General features: G+C 42.9%; 1 protein-coding gene across 7 annotated transcripts in view; it reads left to right on the forward strand.

Moving 5' to 3' along the window:
* The window catches only part of LOC109914390 (zinc finger protein 239-like), a 49,960-nt gene that overhangs the window by 8,001 nt on the left and 19,851 nt on the right, over window positions 1-22,108 (forward strand). For 3 of the 7 annotated variants that reach the window (XR_007265964.1, XR_007265965.1, XR_007265966.1), the window contains exons 3-4: window positions 15,559-15,669; window positions 18,529-18,623. Coding sequence is in view for 4 of the 7 variants with exons in the window: in XM_048619368.1 (XP_048475325.1) it covers window positions 19,171-19,989 (819 nt within the window). In the remaining 3 variants the exon portion in view is untranslated. Of the gene's footprint in view, window positions 1-15,120; window positions 15,182-15,558; window positions 15,670-18,528; window positions 18,624-19,080; window positions 20,519-22,108 lie in introns of those variants that run through there. The other 4 variants (XM_048619369.1, XM_048619368.1, XM_048619370.1 and 1 more) reach the window with 4 other exon arrangements.

Below are 22,108 nucleotides of genomic sequence, written 5' to 3' on the forward strand. Positions count from 1 at the left end.
AGAAATGCAGGAGGCAAAGCAGAGAGATTTCACATCATTCATTTCTCTGGAACTTGATTAGAAGTTTGACAGAAACTCCCAAACCTTCACTCTCCACCTCCGAGAAGGACAATGGCACCAGGTTGATGTGAACACTATCACCTCCAAATCACACAATGTCCAGTACTACATGAGGTGAAATTTCATCAATTTAGCTATTGGGAAGACTGGAGCTGTTTTCTTCACAACCCATGACAACTTCCACTTTTTCCTCAATGACCCCACCCCAGACCCTCGTAACTATCTGAAGCTGAGCAGGGCTGTTCAGAAACTATATCACCTCCAGATGACTTTCCACTGATATACCTCCATTATCACCAAGACTGCCTATTTGAACCTCAGTAACATCACCCGACTCCAGTCTCAGCTCATCTGCTGCTGAAACTCTCATCCATTGTTTTGTTACCACTAGAATTAACTAACCTAATTGTTATGATGCAAGCTGTTGGGATTTTTGGAAAATTCAGATTCAGGAATGATACCTGACATGATCAATATTTATTATGTTCAGTTAGTTAATGTACTGCTCCACCACTGACACTTTCACACGTAGCAACCTTTTTTCCCTTGAGAACAGAATTTATCACTTCAATGATAGAAAATAAAACAAGTCATCTATATGTCAGGGACAAGTGATAAAACTCTTAAAACCTCAAAGCAAATGAAACTTTTCAAATGACTTCCCAAAACCATTGGTTTACAGAAATTGAAATGCAGAATAATTATCCCTCCGTATCAAATGCTTCAGTTCTACATAGCTGATTCTCCCTAGTTTCTTTCTTTGAACTGTAGAATTTCCTTACACTAATACTCACAAAACTGAAAGCTTAATAACTTTCAAACAGAACTCATTGTTCTGGAAGCTGCGGAAACTAAACATCAGCATCTAAGCATATCGCTTATCCCCAAAATACTCTGAAAACCTCCAAAAAGAGCCATCAGTGCTATCAAACCTCTAACAGATAACACAGCACAGCAGAAAAATAAAGCTCAAAAACATCATTGACAGATCAAAAATACTCAACTCTGGAGCAACTTTGTTTTCCAGTTTTGAAATCTCCTGCTGAAGCCTGCAGCTGGAAAGATATCCGAAAAACTGGAGTAAGAGAGAAGTCTCACAGTTGATTAAATACATAGTGCATGGGTGATGTCATAGCATCCTCATTGCACATCTTATAAAAGACTTTTAAAGAATCCATCAATGTCAGTCAGGGACAAACATTCAGAAGGGACAAACATGTCTTTTAGACTCAGTTTACTGTGTACAAATCCTCCCTTTCTCACCCCAAATTCCATCCTTTTCCATTCAGGATAGAAAATCACAATATTCCCGCACTCCTCCTTCACTCCTATCCCACTATGACCGCAATGTTCCCTACTGGTCATTCCATCGCTTTGAAGATGAAGTCTACTCAGAGTCAGGAGTTTTGGCCCTGGGTCTTCATGGGACTGAACAGAGCCACAAAAATTGAACAAATTGGGCATGACATCCCGTGAGATAGTGGCATCCAGACAACAGGGTCTGCGTATTTTTCTCCATTGCTGCTCTGCCTCATCAAGAAGACATTGGTTGTGGAAGGCTAAAGCAGCTTGATGGACAAGTTGACTCCATTCTGAGCAATGGGCAACAAGCTCCTCCCAGTTATTCCAAATATTGACCCCTACAAAGATGGTAGCAGGCCCTACGCCATCCTGCACAATGCTCCCAATAAATATGGCGGCTGTCACACCAGGCCTTGTACCTGGGCGAAACCTCCAGTCTCCAATTTGCCCGTGCAAACGGCGTGACCAAGTGTTATTTTCTCGGCTTTGTACCTTACACAAGATGCTCACGAAGCCTTTCTGTCCATTTGCTCGATGCATCACTCCTTTCTTCCCGTCTCATTTGTAATGTTTCAGAAGTTGAGAAAGAATTCGCCTCCCGTTGTCATCGCACGCTCTGGTTACGTCGACTCTGCGTCTGCGCACTGATCTCAGTTTCTGTTTTTGAGTGGGGAGGGGGCAACATTCTCAATCGCGGGGACGGCTGGGTAGGTCTGCCGCCATGAGAAACATGCACTTTTTCTCTTCGGATTGATTTTACTAATATAGAATAGAGTGGGACTGCCAAATATTACTTGTAATAGATCAATTATACTGACATCCGTCTGAGCCAGAGACTGATGACTAAATATGACATGCATTTTTCTTTTTAGAATTGCTTGTTACTGAACAGAGTGTATTCATTTATCCAATATGTCTGGCATGTGATGTGGGCATGGGTGGACAGGAGAAAAGCGCGAAAGAAATATAAGGGATCAGAATGACACTCAGGCAGCAGTTCAGCTGCAGCTTGAGAACAGCAGGCAGGGGAGAAAGAAGTGTGGAAATAAAACTGGCGAAAGGAGTCATCACTGAGCAGCATTTACATGATGGAGAGGGAGGAAGACTTTCTCTGAGCTTGAATCGGGAAACCTTGGCTGATACAATTTGGGGAAAATTCCTCCTCATGAAAGTTTCTTTTTGTATAAAAGGTGCCTTTCAAATTTGGGAATGGCTGCAGCAGATTCTTCCTGCCATTAGATCTTCCCAGCCACGCTCTCAAAGCCCAGTCCTCAAAATGAGAAACAGCAAAATTTGATGACAGGAACAAATAAATTCATGAAACTATCAAGTGTGACATGGCAGATAGAGGAGCAGTTCTTTCTGTAACAGAGACGACTGCATTACTTGGGGGCAGGTGGTCACAAACGTATTCACCATCTCACAGAGTGACCAGGAGTGATAATGGGCTCCGTAAAAATGAGGACATCAGCATTAAAATATGAATATTAAATGTTGCATTCTGGGACAAGTGCTGAAATTGGATTACAATGTTCTGAAGGTATTACAGCTGAGAAATGAAAAATATGAATGATATTATTAGATATTAAGAGGAATATACTGGAACCTTGGGATTTTGTAAAATAATTATCTTTATATTCCTTCCAATTCAGAACTCACAGAAGTACCAGGTAGAAACCAGATTTGTCTCCTTGTAAAACAAGATTCAAACGCTCATTTTGGGTGACCTGGCTAGCTCAGTGGGCCTAACATGAGAATCTTCATCTCAAGGTCATGGGTTCAAACTGCACATTGGGTGCAGTGTAATGGTTTGCTATTACCCTCAGTAGAGCCCTATCATCCAACAATATCGCTCCATTCAAATGGAGTTTTTCTCCTCAAGCCTACCCTACCATTCTTGAATATCATGGCTAATGTGCCCTAGACCTCAACTTCTCTTTCATGCTAGGCCCTCATAGGCCTCAGCTTCTTGATATTTTAAAAATCTATCTCCCTCCTGTGTAAATGCATTCTAACCTCTAGTCTGCAATCTCTCCTGTACAACTTTGAGGTAGACAACTCCAGGAATTCATCTACATCTCAGAGAAGAAATTCATTTGCATCTCAGTCATAACTTACTGCCCCTTACTATGTAACTATGCCTACCAGTTCAAAGTTCGCTTGCTAGGAGAAATATCTTGTCTACGCTGTAGAGCCACCTCAAAAATCTATATGTTGCACCCCTCGTTCTTCTAAAATCTATTGAATAAATGCCTAACTTGTCTGGTCATTCTTGATTAGTCAACTTCTTCATCCAAAGAACCAGGCCAGTGAATCCCTTCTAAGACTGCATTCAATGCCAGCCTATTATTTCTTGAATAATGGGACCAGAACTGCAGGAGTGGCTTCAACAACACCCTGTAGAATTGAAAATAGAACTCCTTATTTTTAAACTCCAACACTTAGGAATTAAGGTCAAAACTTCAGTTTTTTTTTCTTCATAGCTTACTGTACCATGCACTAGAAGCTGTCTGTTTTGGGGACTCACGGGATAACAGTAGTACAAGCAATGTTTGGGGGGAATTGTTCTGTAGTCAAAATCTTCATTGACAAAACTGTGTCATGGAGTATGCTAATGAGAGAGAAAAATATAAGTCTTCCATCTCTGGCTGGTCTACGAAGCAGTAACCTTTGTTAACAGCTGAACGTCCTGACCAGTTGTCCTGGCCAAGCACATCACTTCATGATTATTCATATTGAATTCTATTTTCCACTGATCAGCCCATCTATATCCTCCTTTAATCTAGTGTTATCATCCTCACAATTTATCATGCACAACTTTTATATCATCTGAGAACTAACTGATCAACCCTGCTTCATTTTGAAGTCTAAATGTTTTGTATAGTCCACAAACAGCAAGGGCCCCATCAGTGCCCACTGTGGGACACCAAAGGACACAAACTTCCAGTTGGAAAAACACTACTCAACCATCACCCTCTGCTTCCTGCCTTTCAGTTAATTGTAGATCTAATTTGCCAAAGTTCAATGGATCTCGTGGGCTCTTAATTTTGCTATCAGTCTCCCATGTGAGACTTTATCAAAAGCCTTGCTCAAGTCCAAATAGGTAACAAGTCAAGATGGCACCGACACCGTGCACCTCCTTTCGAGCTCCCTACAGCAGATCTAAATCTAACATTTCTTATAAACATTCTACACTTAAATTCTAAATCTGTAAGAATTACTTTAATATTTTTTGCAACCTCTGATCTGTATATCCTTACTTACTTGTACTGCTGTACTGCTCGTAAACAAAGCTTTTCACTGTACTTTTGGTACACATGTCAATAAATCAATCAAAAGTATTTCCCTCATGGGTCATCTCCAAAAGTTTGAATCAGGTTGATCAGATGTAACCTCCCTTTAACAAAATCATGTCAACTGTTCTTAATTAATCCTTACCTTAGCAATTCCAAATATAATTACATCACTCAGAATTGCTTTCAGTAGTTTCCCCACTACCGAAGTTTATCTGGCTGGCCTGTGGTTTCTTGATTTATTGCTTGCTGGCTTCTTGAATAAAAGTACCACTTTGGCTGTCCTTCAGTCATAGAGTCATAGTCGTACAGCACGGAGGCAGAATCCTTTGGCCCAACCAGTCCTTGTTGAATATATTTCCAACCTAAACTCGTCCCACATGCCTGCTCCTGGATCATATCCCTCCAAGCTTTCCTATTCATGTGCTTATCCAGTGTTTTTTAAATGTTGTAATTGTACCCACATCCACTACTTCCTCAGGAAGTTTATTCCACACACAAACCACCCTCTGTGTAAAAAATAATGTCCCTCTCTCTTGTCACCTTAGATATGTGCCCCCTTGTCTTAAAATTTCCCATCATAGGGAAATGACAACTACCATTAACCCTATCTATATCACTCATTATTTTATAAACTTCTATAAGATCGCCTCTCAACCTTCTATGCTCCAGTGAGAAAAGTTCCAGCCTATCCAGCCTTTATTTAGAACTCAAACCCTTCATATGGCTATTTAAAAAGAGCAACATTTTGTCAAGCTTGTTAACCCCAATGCGCACTCACACATTTGATCAGTTACAGTTTGTAGCACAGATGTTTCCTATTGCTTCTATGAGGTGCATTCTGCAGATTTCAGCAAATGTAGCGACAGGCTTCTCAAATCCCTTCTCTCACTGCTCAGATACTTTTGGTCTTCACTCAGAGCTCCGGATGATTCCAGTAAAGACTGTTCCACTTCTACTTGTGCAGGGCCAGATACAGCGAGTGTGGGAAATAGAAGTGGTGTTTTGGGTTTGAGGCTGAAAACAGTGAGAAGGGGTGGGCTTTGTGCGGAGTTCCCGATCCCCTCTCCTGTTACAGCATCCCTGACCTTGCCTCCGACCAGTTTGCTGGTGACAAGTGACATTTTGCAAGCTCATGGATACAAGATCTATCCTCCTGCTTACGGCAGAAGAAATCTCCTGTACCGCTGTGGTCATGGCCTGCATGAGCCCATTACAGTGTCATTCTTCAAGCTCCATGAGGCAGCTATGTTCTCAATGACAGACAGTCTCTGGAAATTCCTCCATTCTTAAGATCCTATGCACTCCTTGCAATTCCCCTTTCTGCATACCCTACCCCTGCACTTACATCACTCCAGAAATAGAGCTGCTGCCAACACACGGTCTTGAATTTCCTCCCGAAACATTTCTTTGTCCGCAGGTGCAGTATCACTATGACTGATGCGTGGGCGTGGATGGAAGGTGCAGGATACGGTCATGAAAGAGAAAAAAAGCAAAAAGTGAGAATGAAGTAACGCTAGTTTGGACTGAGATTCTTTATTCATTGAGGGGATGAGGGCGTCGCTGACCAGGCAACATTTATTGCCCATCCCTAATGGCCAAGAGGGCAGTTTAGAGTCAACCATGTTGCTGTGGGTCTGGAGTCACATGTAGGCCAGACCAGGTAAGGATGGCAGTTTCCTTCCCTAAAGGGAGCCAGATGGGTTTTTCTGACAATCAACAATGGATTCATGGTCATCATTAGGTTCGTAATTCTGGATATTTTATTGAATTCAAATTTCACTATCTGCCATGGCGGGATTCAAACCAGTGTCTCCAGAATGCTATCTGGGTCTCTGGATTAACTAAGCCATTGCCTCCCCCTGCAGAGATTTTAATAATGTTGGTGAACGTTGGAAAACACAAATTTTAAACTCCTGGTTTTGTGTTTGCAGCAAAAGGAAAAACGGCTGTGGTCCTCAGCCTGTGATGAGCCTGGGTAATCTTTATTGGGGCAATGACTCGTTGAAAACATGTGCGGCTGCCATCTTTGTGAATAGCCTTTATTGTCACGTGCACCCAAATGAGTGCAGTGAAAAGTTTGTAATGCCATCTTAGGTACAGGGTACCTAGATACAGGATACTTAAATATTCGTTACAGACTTGAGAGAATCAGAAATAAAAAGTTCAGCATAAGAATAAAGGATAACGAAGCTTTCTTTTAAATACTCGCACTTTAGTCTTTTAACCAAGTGTGAGTTGCAGCGGGACACATGCACAGTCTTCCCTGACAGGCAGAGCAAACCAAACCAAGAGAAATGTTTCTTTCTTCTGGATTTCTTTCCCAGATGAGAGAGACGACTAGTGTTTCCTGAGAGAGATGGTTGATGCTGGCTGGCAAAGTACTGAAGCAAAGAATTGGTTTCAGGCAACATAATTGCTGCTGTTACACTTCAGATACTTGGTGCAGGAGAAATGCTTTTAACTTCATCAGAGCTCCACGTTACCTGCTGTTGCCTCACTGCAGGAAGCCCTGCATTAAATATTTTGATCTATCAAAAGATTTCTGGCAGTCCAGTGTTCATATAGTTGGGATCAGAACACTGAACACTGCTTGAATTCACCTTTGTGCTCCTGATCAACTTTGTCAATATTTGACTTCCTCAGCCTCTGATAAGGTGTACATTTGAGCTTTGTTTTGTATTTTACTGTTACTTCCATTGACCTTGTGTAAATGAGTTTCCACTGCTGCCCATCCTCTGAACATGCGCTGCTGCCTTACCAGATTCATCTGCACACATGATCTTTCACAGTCAGGAATTCACTTTCCAGCGTGAAAGTCCAATTCCCTTCCATTTCTGACCATCAAATTCCATACCATTTTCATTCCGTGTAATTCATTTTGTATACCCTGAAACATTAACTCAGGTTTTCCCTGCACAGATACCAGCAATTATTGCCAAAGTCCCGTTGTCTGTGGTAATGGTGATGCTTGACCATCTTGTACTTCTGCATCTTTTGGTGAATTTGCTCCTGCAATACAATTCAGTAAAGAGTTACAGATCATTCACCCAGTGATAGGAAAGATTTGATAATACATGTCTAAATCAACAATAATTTATCTTTCTATTATGTTTCTAATTTCACAGAAATATTGCAGAGGGACTTTTGACATGAGGCCACAGAAGGTGATACTTAGCTCAGGTGACCAAAAGCGTTGTCAAATAAACAGGTTTTCAGGAATACCTTAAAGGAGAAAGCGGATCTGAGAGGTGTAGGGTGGGATTCCAGACCATGTCATGTTATGAAACAGCCCACTAATGATGAAGGATGGAATAAATGCATCTTTGGAGTCTAAACTAAATGAATTGTTGAGGCCTTGAAGGACGTATTGTGTGGGGAGATAGGGATGATCACAGCCATGAATGAAGTCGAGGTTGAGATTTTTAAAACATTATTGATTAAAATAGGAGCCTCTGTAGGTGAGGGAACACAGGGGTGATTGGTGAACAAGTCTTGGTACAAGTAAGCATATGGGCAGCAGAATTTTAGACATCCTTGAGATCACAGCGAGTTTGAATGTGGGATGCTGGCCAGGAGTGTGTTAGATAGTTAAATCCAGAGGTAACCAAGGAACGGGTGACAGTTTTAGCAGCAGATGAGCAGAACTAGGGTGGTGTTGGGTGACGTCACTTTGGTGGAAATAGGTGACCTTGGTGTGGGACTGGGTTCAGTCTTTCATCTCAACTCGCTGCTGATCAACAAGGTCACACCAGGGACAACTCATTCACCTGCTCCATCTGTGGGAAGGCAGTCACTTGGTCGGCCTGTCTACTGCGACACCAGTGAGTTCACAAGTCACTCCATTGATTGGGTTTCACTGTGAATCATATGCAGGAGTGAACCTATTTTATTGGCATCTGTTTCTGATGTGAATAATTTACACTTTTTTTTACTCTCTTTCTAATGGAAAATGGCTGTCACTGACTGGCTAGAATTTATTGCCCATACTTAGTTACCCTTGAGCCAATGGTGGTGGTGGTGAGCTGCCTATTTAAACCGCTGCAGTCTATGCACTGTAGGTAGGTTCACTGTGCTCGTTGGGAGAGGATTCCAGCAACAATGAAGAAATGACAATAAATTTCCATATCAGGATGGTCAGTGGCTTGGAAGGTAACATGCAGGTAGATGTGTTCTCATGTATCTGAATAGGTTATTGCTGCATAGGTGCTGCTTGATAGGACTGTTGATGATGCCTTGCATCACTCTACTGCTGATCAAGAGTCGACTGATGGAGCAGTAATTGGATGTGTTGAATTTGTCCTGGCTTTTCTGTAGAGGCTATGTCTGAACAATTTTTCACACTTTTGGGAAGGTGCCAAGTGTTGTCACTTTACTGGAACAGTTGACAAGTGCAGCGGCAATTTCTGAAGCATAACGCTTCAGTCCTATTATTGGAATGTTGTCAGGGTCCACAGCCTTTGCAGAATCCAGTGACTGTAATCATTTCTTGATATCTCATGGAGTGAATCGAATTGCCTGAAGACTGGCATCTGTGATTTTGGGAAAACTTGAGATGGATCATCTACTTGGCACTTTTTCTGACGATGGCTGTGAATGTCCCAAAATTATATTTTGATTTGTTGGACTCTTCCATGAAAGAGGATGGGGATATTTGTGGAGCTTCCTCTTCCAGTGAGTTGTTTAAATTTTCACCACCATTCACAATTAGGTGTGGCAAGACTGCAGAGCTTAGATTTGATCTGTTGGTTGAGGGATTGCTGAGCTCACCCTGTCACTTGCTGCTTATGCTGTTTGGTCGTCCTGTTTGGTAGCATCACCAGGTTGACATCTCATATTTAGGTATGCTTAGTGCTGCTCCTGGCTTGCCCTCCTGCACTCTACATTGAATCAAGTTCAATCCCCTAGCTTGATGGTAATGGTTGAGTGGGGGATATGCTGTGGCATGAGATTGCAGATTGTGTTTGAGTAACAATTCTGCTGCTGTTGATGGTCCATAGCACTTCATGCATGCCCAGTGCTGAGTTGCTAGATCTGTTCGAGGTCTGTCCTATTTAGCACGGTGGTAGTGCCACACAACACGATGCAGGGTTCTCTCAACCTGAGGGTGGAGCTTTGACTCAACAAGCTCTGTGTGGTGGTCACTCTCACCGATACTGGCATGTACAGATACACTTGCAGATTGGTAAGGATGAGGTCAAGTATGTTTTTCCCTCTTGTTGGTTCTCTAAAGCTATGCTCTTTAGGTTCCGACCAGCTCGATCAGTAGTGCTGCTGCCGAGTCAATTTTGGTGTTGGGCACCACCCAGAATGTGTTTTGTGCCATTGCCACCCTCTGTGCTTCCTCTAAATGTTATTCTACATGGAGGAGCAGTGATTCATCAGCTGATGGAGGGTAGTGCATGGTAATCAGTAGGAGGTTTCATTGTCCATCTTTCATTTGAAGCCATGAGACATCATGGGGTCTGGAGTCAATGTTGAGGACTCCCAGGACCACTGTCTCCCAACTGTATCCCACTGTGCTTGACTAGTCTGTGGGGCAGCTCTCCCCCTTCTACATCTGTCACCATTTCAAATACTGGCAAACCTGTTGAGTATTTCCAGCAACAAAAACAGAAGTTGCTGGAAAAGCTCAGCAGGTCTGGCAACATCTGTGAAGAGAAATCAAAGTTAATGTTTTGGGTCCAGTGACCCTCTCTTAGAACCAATATTTCCAGCAGTTTGTTTTTATTTCAGATTTCTAGAGTTTTGCTTCTGTACTTTTCGTTAGTTTTTCAGATCAAGGGATAAAATGTATTGGGAGAAAAGGATTAACAAGGTCAAGTTGTAGATATATAAAAAGCCTCTCTCACCTTTATCTCTGTATTACTGGTTCTGATGTTGGGAATTGATGATAATCCAGCACTTTTCATGGTGATGTTTCTCGCTAAGTGTTGGCTCCACAAATGACCAGATTAATTTCTCTCAATTTGACAATCTGTGTGTGTTCTTCTAGTTTCTCTCCCACTGCTTACTTTCTTTTCTGTTCGAAAGTTTGATGTGCAATTAGAGAAGTCAATCAAAACCGCATCCAGATCAGATAGTCACTCTGTTTGTCACAAGCTATTTATCACAGGAGTTTGAACATGGAAGGAAAACACACCGTTCTCTCTGGGGAGACCCTCTACACATGCTCTGTGTCTAGAAGAGTCTTTGAACATTCATCTCAAATGTCCAAACACCAGCACAGTCACACTGGGGAGAGATTGTGTAAATGTGAGGATTGTGAGAAGGGATTTTGTTACCCATACCAGCTGGAAACTCACCTATGCAGTCACATTGGGAGAGACCATTCATCTGCACGGAGTGTGGGAAAAGATTCACTGAGTCATCCCACCTGCTGGTACACCAGTGAGTTCACACTGAGGATAGACCTTTCATGTACTCTTGAGCATGGGAATGGATTCACTTGGTTATCCAACCTGCTCAAACACCAGTGAGTTCACACTGGTAAGAGACTGTTCACCTGCTGTCTGTTTGGGAAGGGATTCACTGAGTCACCCAACTTACTAACACACCAGTGAGTTCACACAGAGAAGAAACCTTTCGCCTGCTCTGAGTGTGGGAAGTTCACTTAGTCAACGCACCTGCTGGAACACCAGCGAATTCACATTGGAGAGAAGCCATTCACTTGCTCCATGTGTGGGAAGGGATTCACTCTGTCATCCAGCCTGCTGAGACACTAGCAAATTCACACTGCGGAGAGTAACCATTCACTTGCTCCATGTGTGGGAAGGTAATTACTCTGTCATCCATCCTGCTAACACACCAGTGAATTCACAAAGAACCACAGTTAAAGGAATGATGTCAAGCTCGTTGGCTTTTTTTTTGATGGTATTAAACGCTGCTGTGTTAAATGCGCTGATTTGGGAACTAAAATGTTAATACAATTGTGTAGCCGTAAGATTGGGTTTTGAAAGTTATTGTGCATGCACATATTCACCTGTATTTGAATTCCATCAGTTGAAACATTATTTTGTGGTGTGTTTATTGTTGCAGTGTTATCAGGCAGCCTAAAGTACTGGATTTATGTGCCAGTCGCTATTTAGTAGTGAGTTCCACTGCAATACGTCATCTGAAGGAGACTTGTTTCTTTGTGAAAATATCTGGAAAAGGAAGATCAAATGGTGAAAGCAGCAACAATATAACAAGTTCTGAAAGCTTGAAACAGTTTTCTTGGTGCTCGTGTTTCAGATTTCCTAAGCCCTTCCCATTTAGAAAATAGTCAACACTTCTATTCTTCCCACTAAATTGCACAACCCCACAGTTTCCCATATTGTATTCCATCTGCCACTTCTTTGTCTATTCTCCTAGCCTATCCAAGCCCTTTTACAGCTCTTTGCTTCCTCAACACTAACTGTCTCTCCACGCATCTTTGTCTCAACTGAAAACCCAGCTGCACCACCATCAGTTCCTTTGTCACGATCGAAAATGTATATTGTGAATAGTTGTGAGCCCAATATTGACCCTTATAGAACTCCACTGGTCAGTGTTTGCCATCCTCAATAAGACTCCTTTATGCCCACTCTCTGCTTCTGCCAGCCATCCAATCCTTTATCCATGCCAGGACCATGCCCCTTACATCATGGGCTTTTATGTTCTTCAGCAATCTGAATTGCTTAAACTCCTCTCCTGTTTTGTGTTTCAGTAAAATTCAGCCCTTCATATTCTTGGATTGTTTTTTGAAACATGAGGAGAACAAATTCACATGATCAGAATGAATGTGTTGACCTAATATTGAAGAACAAGTTCTCAAACTGAGATCAACAAGTTTGGTTAATTCCAGTTTTTAAACAGGATCGCTTGTGTCATAGAGTCAAACAGCACAGCAATAGACCCTTCAGTCCAACGTGTCCATGCCAACCAAGTTTTCCCAAATATACTAGCCTTGCTTGCCTGCATTTGGCCAATATCACAGACTAAAATCAGGAAAGGTGAGTAATTAGGAGGGCTCAGATCTGTGAGGGACAGCCAATAGATTTGAAATCTATCACCTTCACTACTTTGCCATGACTACAAGACTTATAGCGTTGTTAATATAGCAGCTCTGCACCCTCTCAGGGACCTTCCCATCCTTTCCAATGTGTGGGTGATCTCTAGATTTCACAGACCCTGATGTTCTGTGTTCCTGTGTGTAATGTTATCATGATACTTGTACTGAACCTCACTGTCTGTAAGTGTGGTAGCTGCAGAAGTCCTGTTAACATTTAAGATGTATTTAGATGCAGACTTGTGAAAGCTCACAAGGCTGTGGGCCAAGTGCTGGAAAATGGGATTGGAATAGTTAGGTGGTTACTTTTAACTGGCATAGACTCAATGGCTGCAGAGCCTTTTTTTTTTCTGTACCATATACCTCTGAGATACAATATAGGAATACAATAAACAACATCTGAAACCAGGTCAGGGAAGGAGATATTAGAGTAGATGACTCATCAATGGTCAAAACTTTCGGGTGGAAAGTGGAGTAAAGAGGCAGAGTGATTTAGAAGGAAATTCTGGACCTTGGGGCCTAGGTATCTGAAATTGCCACCATCAAGTGGAGAAATAAAAATGGAGTATTCACACAAGGCAATGAGGAAAGTGCATATCTCAGAGATTTATGAGGTTGGAGGAGATTACAGATAGGGAGAGTTTTGAGGCTGGAAGATATTACACAGATAGGGAGGATTGTGAGGCTGGAGGAGATTATGGAGATAGTGAGTGTTATGAGGCTGGAGGAGATGACAGAACTCAGAATGAATGTAAGGGCTAGAGAAATTGGTTCAAACAGGAAATCCTCGCTGACAGGTATGCCAGGGGTTCTGGTCACTCTAGGATCCATGTCTGAGCTAGCTGCATCACTGTTGTGTGCTACTTACGTGTAAATAAAGGGTGACTGCCCTTTATAGAGCTATTTCAGGGGTGAATTACAGAGATAGGGAAGATTGTGAGGCTGGAGGGGTTCACAGAGATGGGGAGAGTTGGAGGGGCTGGATGAGGTTACGGAGATAGGGAGGTTTGTGAAGTTGGAGGAGGTTACAGTGGTAGGGAGGACTGTGAGGCTGAAGGAGATTGCAGAGTTAATGAGTTTTGTCAGATATGGATGGGGTTACAAAGACAGGGAGAATTTTGAGGCTGTTGGAGAATGTCACCCAAACAACACTGTGGTGTACTTAAAGCACATGCACTGCAGCAGTTCAAGAAGACAGTTAACGGCCACATTCTCCAAGTCAAATTAAAGATGGCCAGTAAATATTGGACTGGAAACCATAGATCACGCTCCATGAATGAATTAACATTTATTTGGGTTTCTGTTTTGTAGAGACATATCAGTCGTCACAATTTTGGACCACAGAATCCAACTTTCAGATAATTGTCAAATAATGCAGGGTGAACATGTGAAAATTGTTTTACTCAGCATGTTCTGAGCATCCGGAACAGTTATTCCCAAAAGAGATTTAGAGTGTAGAATTAGAATTAGATTTTATTGTCACATGTACTCAAGTGTAGGAATACATGAGTGCAGCAAAAGGGGAACAATGCCGCCATTCTCCAGCTCTTAGATAACAAGGTGTAGAGCTGGATGAACACAGCAGGCCAAACAGCATCAGAGGAGCAGGAAGGCTGATGTTTCGGGCCTAGATCCTTCTTCAGAAATGGGGGAGGAGAAAGGGGTTCTGAAATAAATAGGGAGAGAGGGGGCGGCGGATAGAAGATGGATAGAGGAGAAGATAGGTGGAGAGGAGACAGACTGGTCAAAGAGGCGGGGATGAAGCCAGTAAAGGTGAGTGTAGGTGGGGAGGTAGGGAGAAGATAGGTCAGTCCAGGGAGGACGGACAGGTCAAGGGGGCGGGATGAGGTTAGTAGGTAGGAGATGGGGGTGGGTCTTGAGATGGGAGGAGGGGATAGGTGGGAGGAAGAGCAGGTGGTTAGGGAAGCGGGGACAAGCTGAGCTGGTTTTGGGATGCGGTAGGGGGAGGGGAGATTTTGAAGCTTGTGAAATCCACACTGATACCATTGGGCTGCAGGGCTCCCAAGCGGAATATGAGGTGCTGTTCCTGCAACCTTCGGGTGGCATCGTTGTGGCACTGCAGGAGGCCCAGGATGGACATGTCGTCTGAGGAATGGGAAGGGGAGTTGAAATGGTTCGCGACTGGGAGGTGCAGTTGTTTAGCGTGAACCCAGCGTAGGTGTACTACAAAGGAGGCTTGGGGACCGCTTTGCAGAATGGCCACCACCCCTCTGTGCTGTATGACACTGCTCCATTCACTATGAATGATGAAGCTCATCTCAGGGCCAAGGGAGAGGGAGGATCACTCCACTCACCTCGCCATGGGGCTCGGCTGACTGACAGCTTGCCACTGACCAATAGGACCGGACTGGGCGGGACTGACTGACCAATCGGAAGCGGTTGGTCCTCTGACCAGTGGGAGCGATTGAGGGGGCGGGGCGAGCAGGTCACGTGAACATTACCGCTGCCGGCGCAGTGCTGCTGTAATGGTGCCTGAGTGAGTGCGGGAATTGGTGACGGGAAAGTGGGAGAGACAGCGGAGACCGGGAGGAAAAAGGAATCAGTGTGGACCAGAAAGCTTTATAAACACACGGTTTAGGCCGTACACCTGAATTATAAACTCGAGGCCCCGCGTTTACAGCAAACGAGAAAATGGCTGCGGGCTTCAGGCAGTGATAGGCCCCGCGTTACTGCCACCATCTTTTTTGGGGGCAAGCTGGTCGAGCGCGCATGCGCATTCTTCTTCCTGCGTGGGGGCGGGGCGATTTGAAGAAGAATATTTATATAGCAGAGTGAAACCGAGAGAAATGTTTGCCATTTCTAAATTTCTATCCTGGACTAACGGTGACTTTTCTTTCGTGAATTGTTTTATAGGATATGAATTGAGAATAATTTACAGACCAGGATCTCAAAACCAGTTCTAACAGAATCAGCAGAGTGATCAGAATCTGAATGTCATTGGCATTTAACTGTGGAAGGAAAAAGGTTTGTGCATGGGAAAATATTTCTGATACGTTTGTAACTCTAAAAGCAACAACGTGTTCCAATTCACGGTTAGATCACTCCTGGGGTATGTGTTCAGGAAGGAGATATTGACCTGAGAGGGGCACAGATTTATCCAAATTACCACCTCATGTCTTGGAAAGAACTGTCATATTTTGCCCTTATTATCCACTTCATAATTTTAACCCTTAAATTCTCCAATCTCAAATATTTGCAAATTTCCTTTTAAAATTCCATATGGACGTGAGCAGCACTCTTTGAGGTGGAACAATCCAGATTCTTGAGTCCGAAGCATTTTAACATGCTAAATTGAAAGATGAGATGCTGTTCCCTAAGCTCCCATTAAGCTGCATTGGAACAGTACAGGAGGCTGAGTTCAGAGTCGGTGTGAATAGACAATTAAAATGACAAGGCTGCACCGTGAGTGCTGCTTGGCTCAATGATAGTGCTTTGGAGTTGGGAGAAAACCAAATAGTGAGGTGAGACAGGGAGACCGTGAAGCTGAAAGACTGAATTCAGTCTCAGTCTGGGCAGTTCAGAATTGACACAGGCCAAATTGAAAGAACTGATAGGTAAGTGATACTTCCAGAGTAATTTCTTGCAGATTTTAAAGTACAATATATCACCTAAAGTACAGTTGGGAGCTTTTGATTTTAATACAAGTGTTTGAAGCAAAGAAAGATCCCTAGCTCAATTTAATTCTCTTTAAAGGGAGTAATGAGTTTAATTTATAAAGAAGTCATGGCAGGAAACCTCAGACCCCTGGTGTGCTCCTCTTGCACAATATGGGAATTAAGGGATGCTTCCAGCTTTGCCGATGGCTATGTGTGCAGGAAGTGTGTCCATTTGCAGCTACTGGCTAACTGCTTTTCAGAGCTGGAGCTGTGGATGGACTCACTGTGAAGCACCCATGATATTAAGAAAGCTGTGGACAGTATGTTTAGCAAGATGGTCACACCGCAGGTGAGACTCAGCACAGGCAGATGGAAAAGGGTGACTATTGATAAAGTAAAAGGGTCAGGAAGGAATTGTAGGAGTCTCCAGTGGTCATCCCCCTCTCAAAAACATATACCACTTTGGATACTTGAGATGGTTGGGGATGGCCTCACAGGAAATCAAGTTCATTACGCCACGAGTGGCTCTACTGCACAGAAGGGGAGAGAAATGAGTGGCAGGGCTTAGTGACAGGGGATTCAATAATCAGGGGTACAGACAGGCACTTCTGTGTCCATTGACATGAATCCAGGATGATATGTGACCTCCGTGGTGCCAGGATCAGGGATAGGACATTTTGGACCTGGAGGGTGAACAGGCAGTGGTTGTGGACCACATAGGTACTAACAACACAGGCGAACAAAGGGATGTGGGCCTGAAAGCTGAATGTCGGAAGATGGGAGATAAATTAAAATACAAGACCTAAAATGTAATAATGTCACACTTGCTGCCAGGGCCACATGCTTGCAAGAGCTGGATTAAGACGATAGATTAGATGAATGTGTGGCTGGAGAAATTGTGTTCCAGAGAAGAGTTTAGATTCATGAGGCATTGGGACTATTTCTGTGGGAGTTGGGATCTGTACAAGCCTGACCGGTTGCCACTGGGCAGAGCTGGGACAAATCTCCTCTTGGGGGCTTTTCTGGTTTCATTGGTGTGGTTTTAAACTAGTATGGCAGGGGAATGGGAATCAAAGTGTAGGCTTAGATGGGTCAGATTCAGATCAGGAAATGGGAAGTAGAATGTTAGTTAGTGATGCAGTCAGCAGTTCAGAGACACTAAAGAAAGGAGGATTTAACAAGGATAGATTATCTCTGAACACATCAGCCTTGGCATCCCAGGAATCCGTCTGGTGAACCTTCTCTCAATAGTCAGGTCAACCTTCCTTGGGAAAGGAGAACAAAGATGCACACAGTACTCCAGGTGTTGTCTCACCAAAGCCCTTACAGAAAGACATCCCTACTCCAGAACTTGAATCCTGACACTGTGAAGGCCACCGTATCATTTGCATTCCTCACGGCTTGCCGCACCTGCTAGCATACTAAAAGAGAGAGTCACAGAGAAGCATTGAACAAAATGGCGTCAGAGTCTCTGACATAAAATGGTAGAGAACAATGTACCATTATGTCCATGCTGGTCATCAAGCACCTATTTACTCTAGTCCCATTTTCCAGCACTCAGCGTGTAACCTGTATTGTAGTGTCTTGTGTGATCATTGAAAACATTTCAAGGTTGCAATGGTCCCTGCATCTGACACCATTTCAGATGCTGCCAGACCCAGCTGAGTAACTCCAGCATTTTCTGTTTTTATATGAAATTTCCACCATTTTGCTTAATCATTGAGTCATGGACATATACAACATGGAAACAGACCCTTTGGCCCAACTCGTTCATGCTGACCATGTATTCTCAACTGATCTCGTCCCATTTTCCAGTGTATCCCTCTGAAACCTTCCTTTTCATGTACCCATCCAGATGCCTTTAAAATGTTGTAATTCTATCAGCCTCCACCACCATCTCTGTCAGCTGGTTTCATGTGTGCACCATCTTCTGTGCAAAAAGATTGCCCCTAAGCTCCCTTTTAAATCTTTCTCCTCTCACCTTAAACCTATGCCCTCTGGTTTTGAATTCCCCTACCCTGGGAGAAATACCTTGGCTATTCACTCTATCCATGTCCCTCATGATTTTCTAAACCTCTATGTGGTAACCCCTCAGCCTCTGATGCTACAGGGTATAAGTTCCAATCTACTCAGCCTCTCACTATAGCTCAAATTCTCCAAACACAGCAACAACATTGTAAATCTTTTCTAAACCCTTTCAAATTTAACAACATCTTTGCTATAACAGGGAGACCAGAATTGAACACAGTATTCCAAAATTGGCTGAACTAATGTCCTATGAAGACTTCCCACCTCCTGTACTCAATGCACTGACAAATAAAGGTAAGTGTGCCAAATGCCTTCTCACCACCCTGTCAACCTGCAACTCCACTTTCAAGGAACTATAATTTGTTATTTGCCCTTCAGAGGGATTGAAGATTATGGGGAGAAAACAGGAACAGGATTGTGTTGTAGATCTATAAAATGCCTCTGTTTCACGTCTGCCTCTCCTACCTCTGTCTCTTTCTGCAGTTTTGTGCAAACACTGACTGGTTCCCTTTCATGAAGGACATTTATGAACTTATTCAGTTTTTATAATAATCCAGCAATTTCCTTAGGTGTCATCTCCACAACTGACCAGATTAATTTCTGTCAGTTTTACAACCAGTATTTTCTTCTGGTTTCTTCCAATAAATTTGCTTTCTATTTGAAAGGTAATTTTGCAATTAGAGACTTCAAATGAAACCACATCCAGATCTGACTGACAGATAATCTGTTTATCATAATCTAATTATCTCAGGATTTTGAATATTGAAGGAAAAAGCACCATTCACACTGGGGAGAAACACGTATTGTCTGTGTGTGGAAAAGCCTGTGAAGATTCATCTGAATGTCCAAATGCCAGTGCAGTCACCCTGGGGAGAGACTGTGGATATGTGGGGATTGTGGGAAGGGATTTCTTGACCCATCCGAGCTTAAAACTCACCCGTGCAGTCACACTGGGGAGAAGCCATTCACCTGTGCTGATTGTGGGATGGCATTCACTCGGTCATCCAGCCTGCTGAGACACGAGAGGGGTCACACTGGGGAGAGACCATTTACCTGCTCTGATTGTGAAAAGAGATTCACTTCATCATTCAGCCTGCAGATACACCAGCGAATTCACACAGGGGAGAGACCATTCACCTGCTCTGATTGTGGAAAGGGATTCAATTCATCATCCAACCTGCAGGTACACCAGCGAGTTCACACAGGGGAGAGACCATTCACCTGCTCCGTGTGTGGGAAAGGATTCACTCAGTCATCTAAACTGCTGGAACACCAAGGAATTCACACTGGAGAGAGACCATTTAAATGTGCCCAGTGTGGGAAGGGATTCACTTCCTCATCCAGCCTGCTGAAACACCAGCGAGTTCACACTGGGGAAAGACCATTCACCTGTTCTGAATGTGGAAAAGGATTCATTTGCTCATCTAAACTACTGGAACACCAGCGAGTTCACACTGGGGAAAGACCATTCACCTGTTCTGAATGTGGAAAAAGATTCACTCGGTCATCTATCCTGCTGGAACATCGGCGAGTTCATACTGGAGAGAAACCATTCACTTGCTCTGATTGTGGGAAGGGATTTAGCAAATCGTCCAACCTGCTGAGACACCAGCAGGTTCACAGTGGGGAGAAACAGTTACTCATTCAACTTACATGCTGATAGAGCAGCCTGTTCACTCTACAGAGAGCTCTTTCACTTGTTTTGTATGTGGGAATGGACACACCAGTGAAATGACACTAGGTGAATTCTGTTCATCTGCTGTGTTTGTGTAAAAAGCTTTGCTGTTTGCTAATACACCAGCAAATTCACAAAGAGTCACAGGTGAACGATTTTGCTTTTACTCACACCAAGGAATGAACTTTGGTCATGGGGCTGTTTGTACTAATGTTATTAAACCCTGCTCTACTAAAGGTACTGATTATTGTAGATAAAATGTTGATACAGTTGTGTATCTGTCAGATTTGTTTTGTAAATGATTGTAATGTCGCTGTAAATCAACACATTTACACTGGGTAAAGACTGTCCACCTGCATAGTTTGTTTCACCTGGACTGGTTAAACAACAATGAGGTCCCTAGTAACTATCAGTGTTGGACTTCGATGCTATTGTTATCTATATTCAAACCATGTTTTCTGTTCCTGTTTCTGATGATGTTTGTAAGATTATTATTAAAAAATAATTCAAATCAGCTTTTTGTTGAAACTATGTTGCATGAAGTCTTTATCTTATCTTTCAGGTGCTCAGAATGAGACAGTAAGTGACTTTCACATGAGCAGTTGGGAGAAGGCACGTTCAGATTGAGATATAGCCTGTAATGCTGGAAATTTAGTTACAAGTGCAGTTGGAGTGCATTTAACTTTGTAATAGGATGAGAACAAGAGAGAATATCCAAAAGTGTAAGAAGAGAAGAATCAACAAGTGAGTCAGGAAGGCCTCAACTCACAGATCAGTTCAGGTACAAGGCATTTTGATATGGTTGAATGGCATTGATTTTAATGCTGCAAGTTTGATGAACAAGGCAGATGTTTTGAGGATACAAATTAAAACATGGGGATTGATGACATTCCTGTCAGTGAAATATAGCTGAGAGAGAGAGAGAGGCAGGAATGGATACAGGGTCTCCATGCGAGACAGCGAAGGAGGCAAAAGAGGAGTGGTCACAATTATGTTCAGGGAATTTATTACAGCAATGAGTGATGACATCTTAAACTGAAATAAACCTGTATGGCTAGAACAAGTAGAGCTGGTAAAGAGGTGAATTTCAGGGAAGTGTAAAAGTAACTCATGATAGTGGAGGATTTCAACCTCCCCAACATTAACTGTGGTCATCATAGTGTGAAAGGTTCAGAGGAACTTTTAAAATAGATCCAGGACAGCTTTTGAAGCCAATGTGTAGAAGTCCCAATAAGGACAGGGGAGGTCCTGGACTTAAATTTAAGTGACAAAGGTGGACAATTGATTGAAGTTCCAGCGGAGCAGCAGTTTGCAGACAGTTATCAGAACTCCTTTCAAAAGATTCAGGATTGTTATGGAAAAGGACAAGGATGGGCTTCAAATAAAAGTTCTAAATTGGTTGATTTTAGGAAGACCAGACATGATTTGGCCAGAAGGTGCAGGGAGCAGATAGCAGATACATTTAGGGAAATATGCAAAAGGGAATTTAAATGGGGAGATAAGGAGAGCTATAAGGGGAACATGAATTGTTGCAGCCAGGTAAAATAAGGGAAAATGCTCAGTTGTTTTACAGTACATTAATGGTTACAGGGTAATGTGGAAAAGATAAAAGCCCATTTAGGACCACAGTGGCATCTATGCATGTAGCCAAAGGATATAGGCCTGTTTTTTTTTAAGAACAGTCCTAAATGAATACTTTGCGTCAGTGAGAGAGACGATTGAAGGAGAAGGTCTGTGATAGAATATAAAGAAATTAGCATAGAGAGAGGGGACATTTTGAGTAGTCTGAGGGACAGTATTAATTTGCATTGGAGAGGCTGGGAGTAATCAAGAATAGTCAACATGCATTTTTTTAAGGACAGTTCATGCCTGACTAACTTGATTCAACTTTTTGCAGTATTCACGTGTGTCAATAGGGCAATACTTTTGATGTATTCTGTTTTGATGCCAGCAAGGCTTTTCAGAAAGTCCCGCATGGGAGACTAATGCAAAGGTAAGAGCCCATGGAATCCATTGAAATTTGGCAAATTGAATCTACAATCAGCCGAGTGGCAGAAAGCAGAAGGTAATGTTCGAGGGTTTTTTTTTCCTGACTGGACGTCTG

Source organism: Rhincodon typus, chromosome 42, assembly GCF_021869965.1.
Source record: "Rhincodon typus isolate 14 chromosome 42, sRhiTyp1.1, whole genome shotgun sequence".
Taxonomy (NCBI): Eukaryota; Metazoa; Chordata; class Chondrichthyes; order Orectolobiformes; family Rhincodontidae; genus Rhincodon; species Rhincodon typus.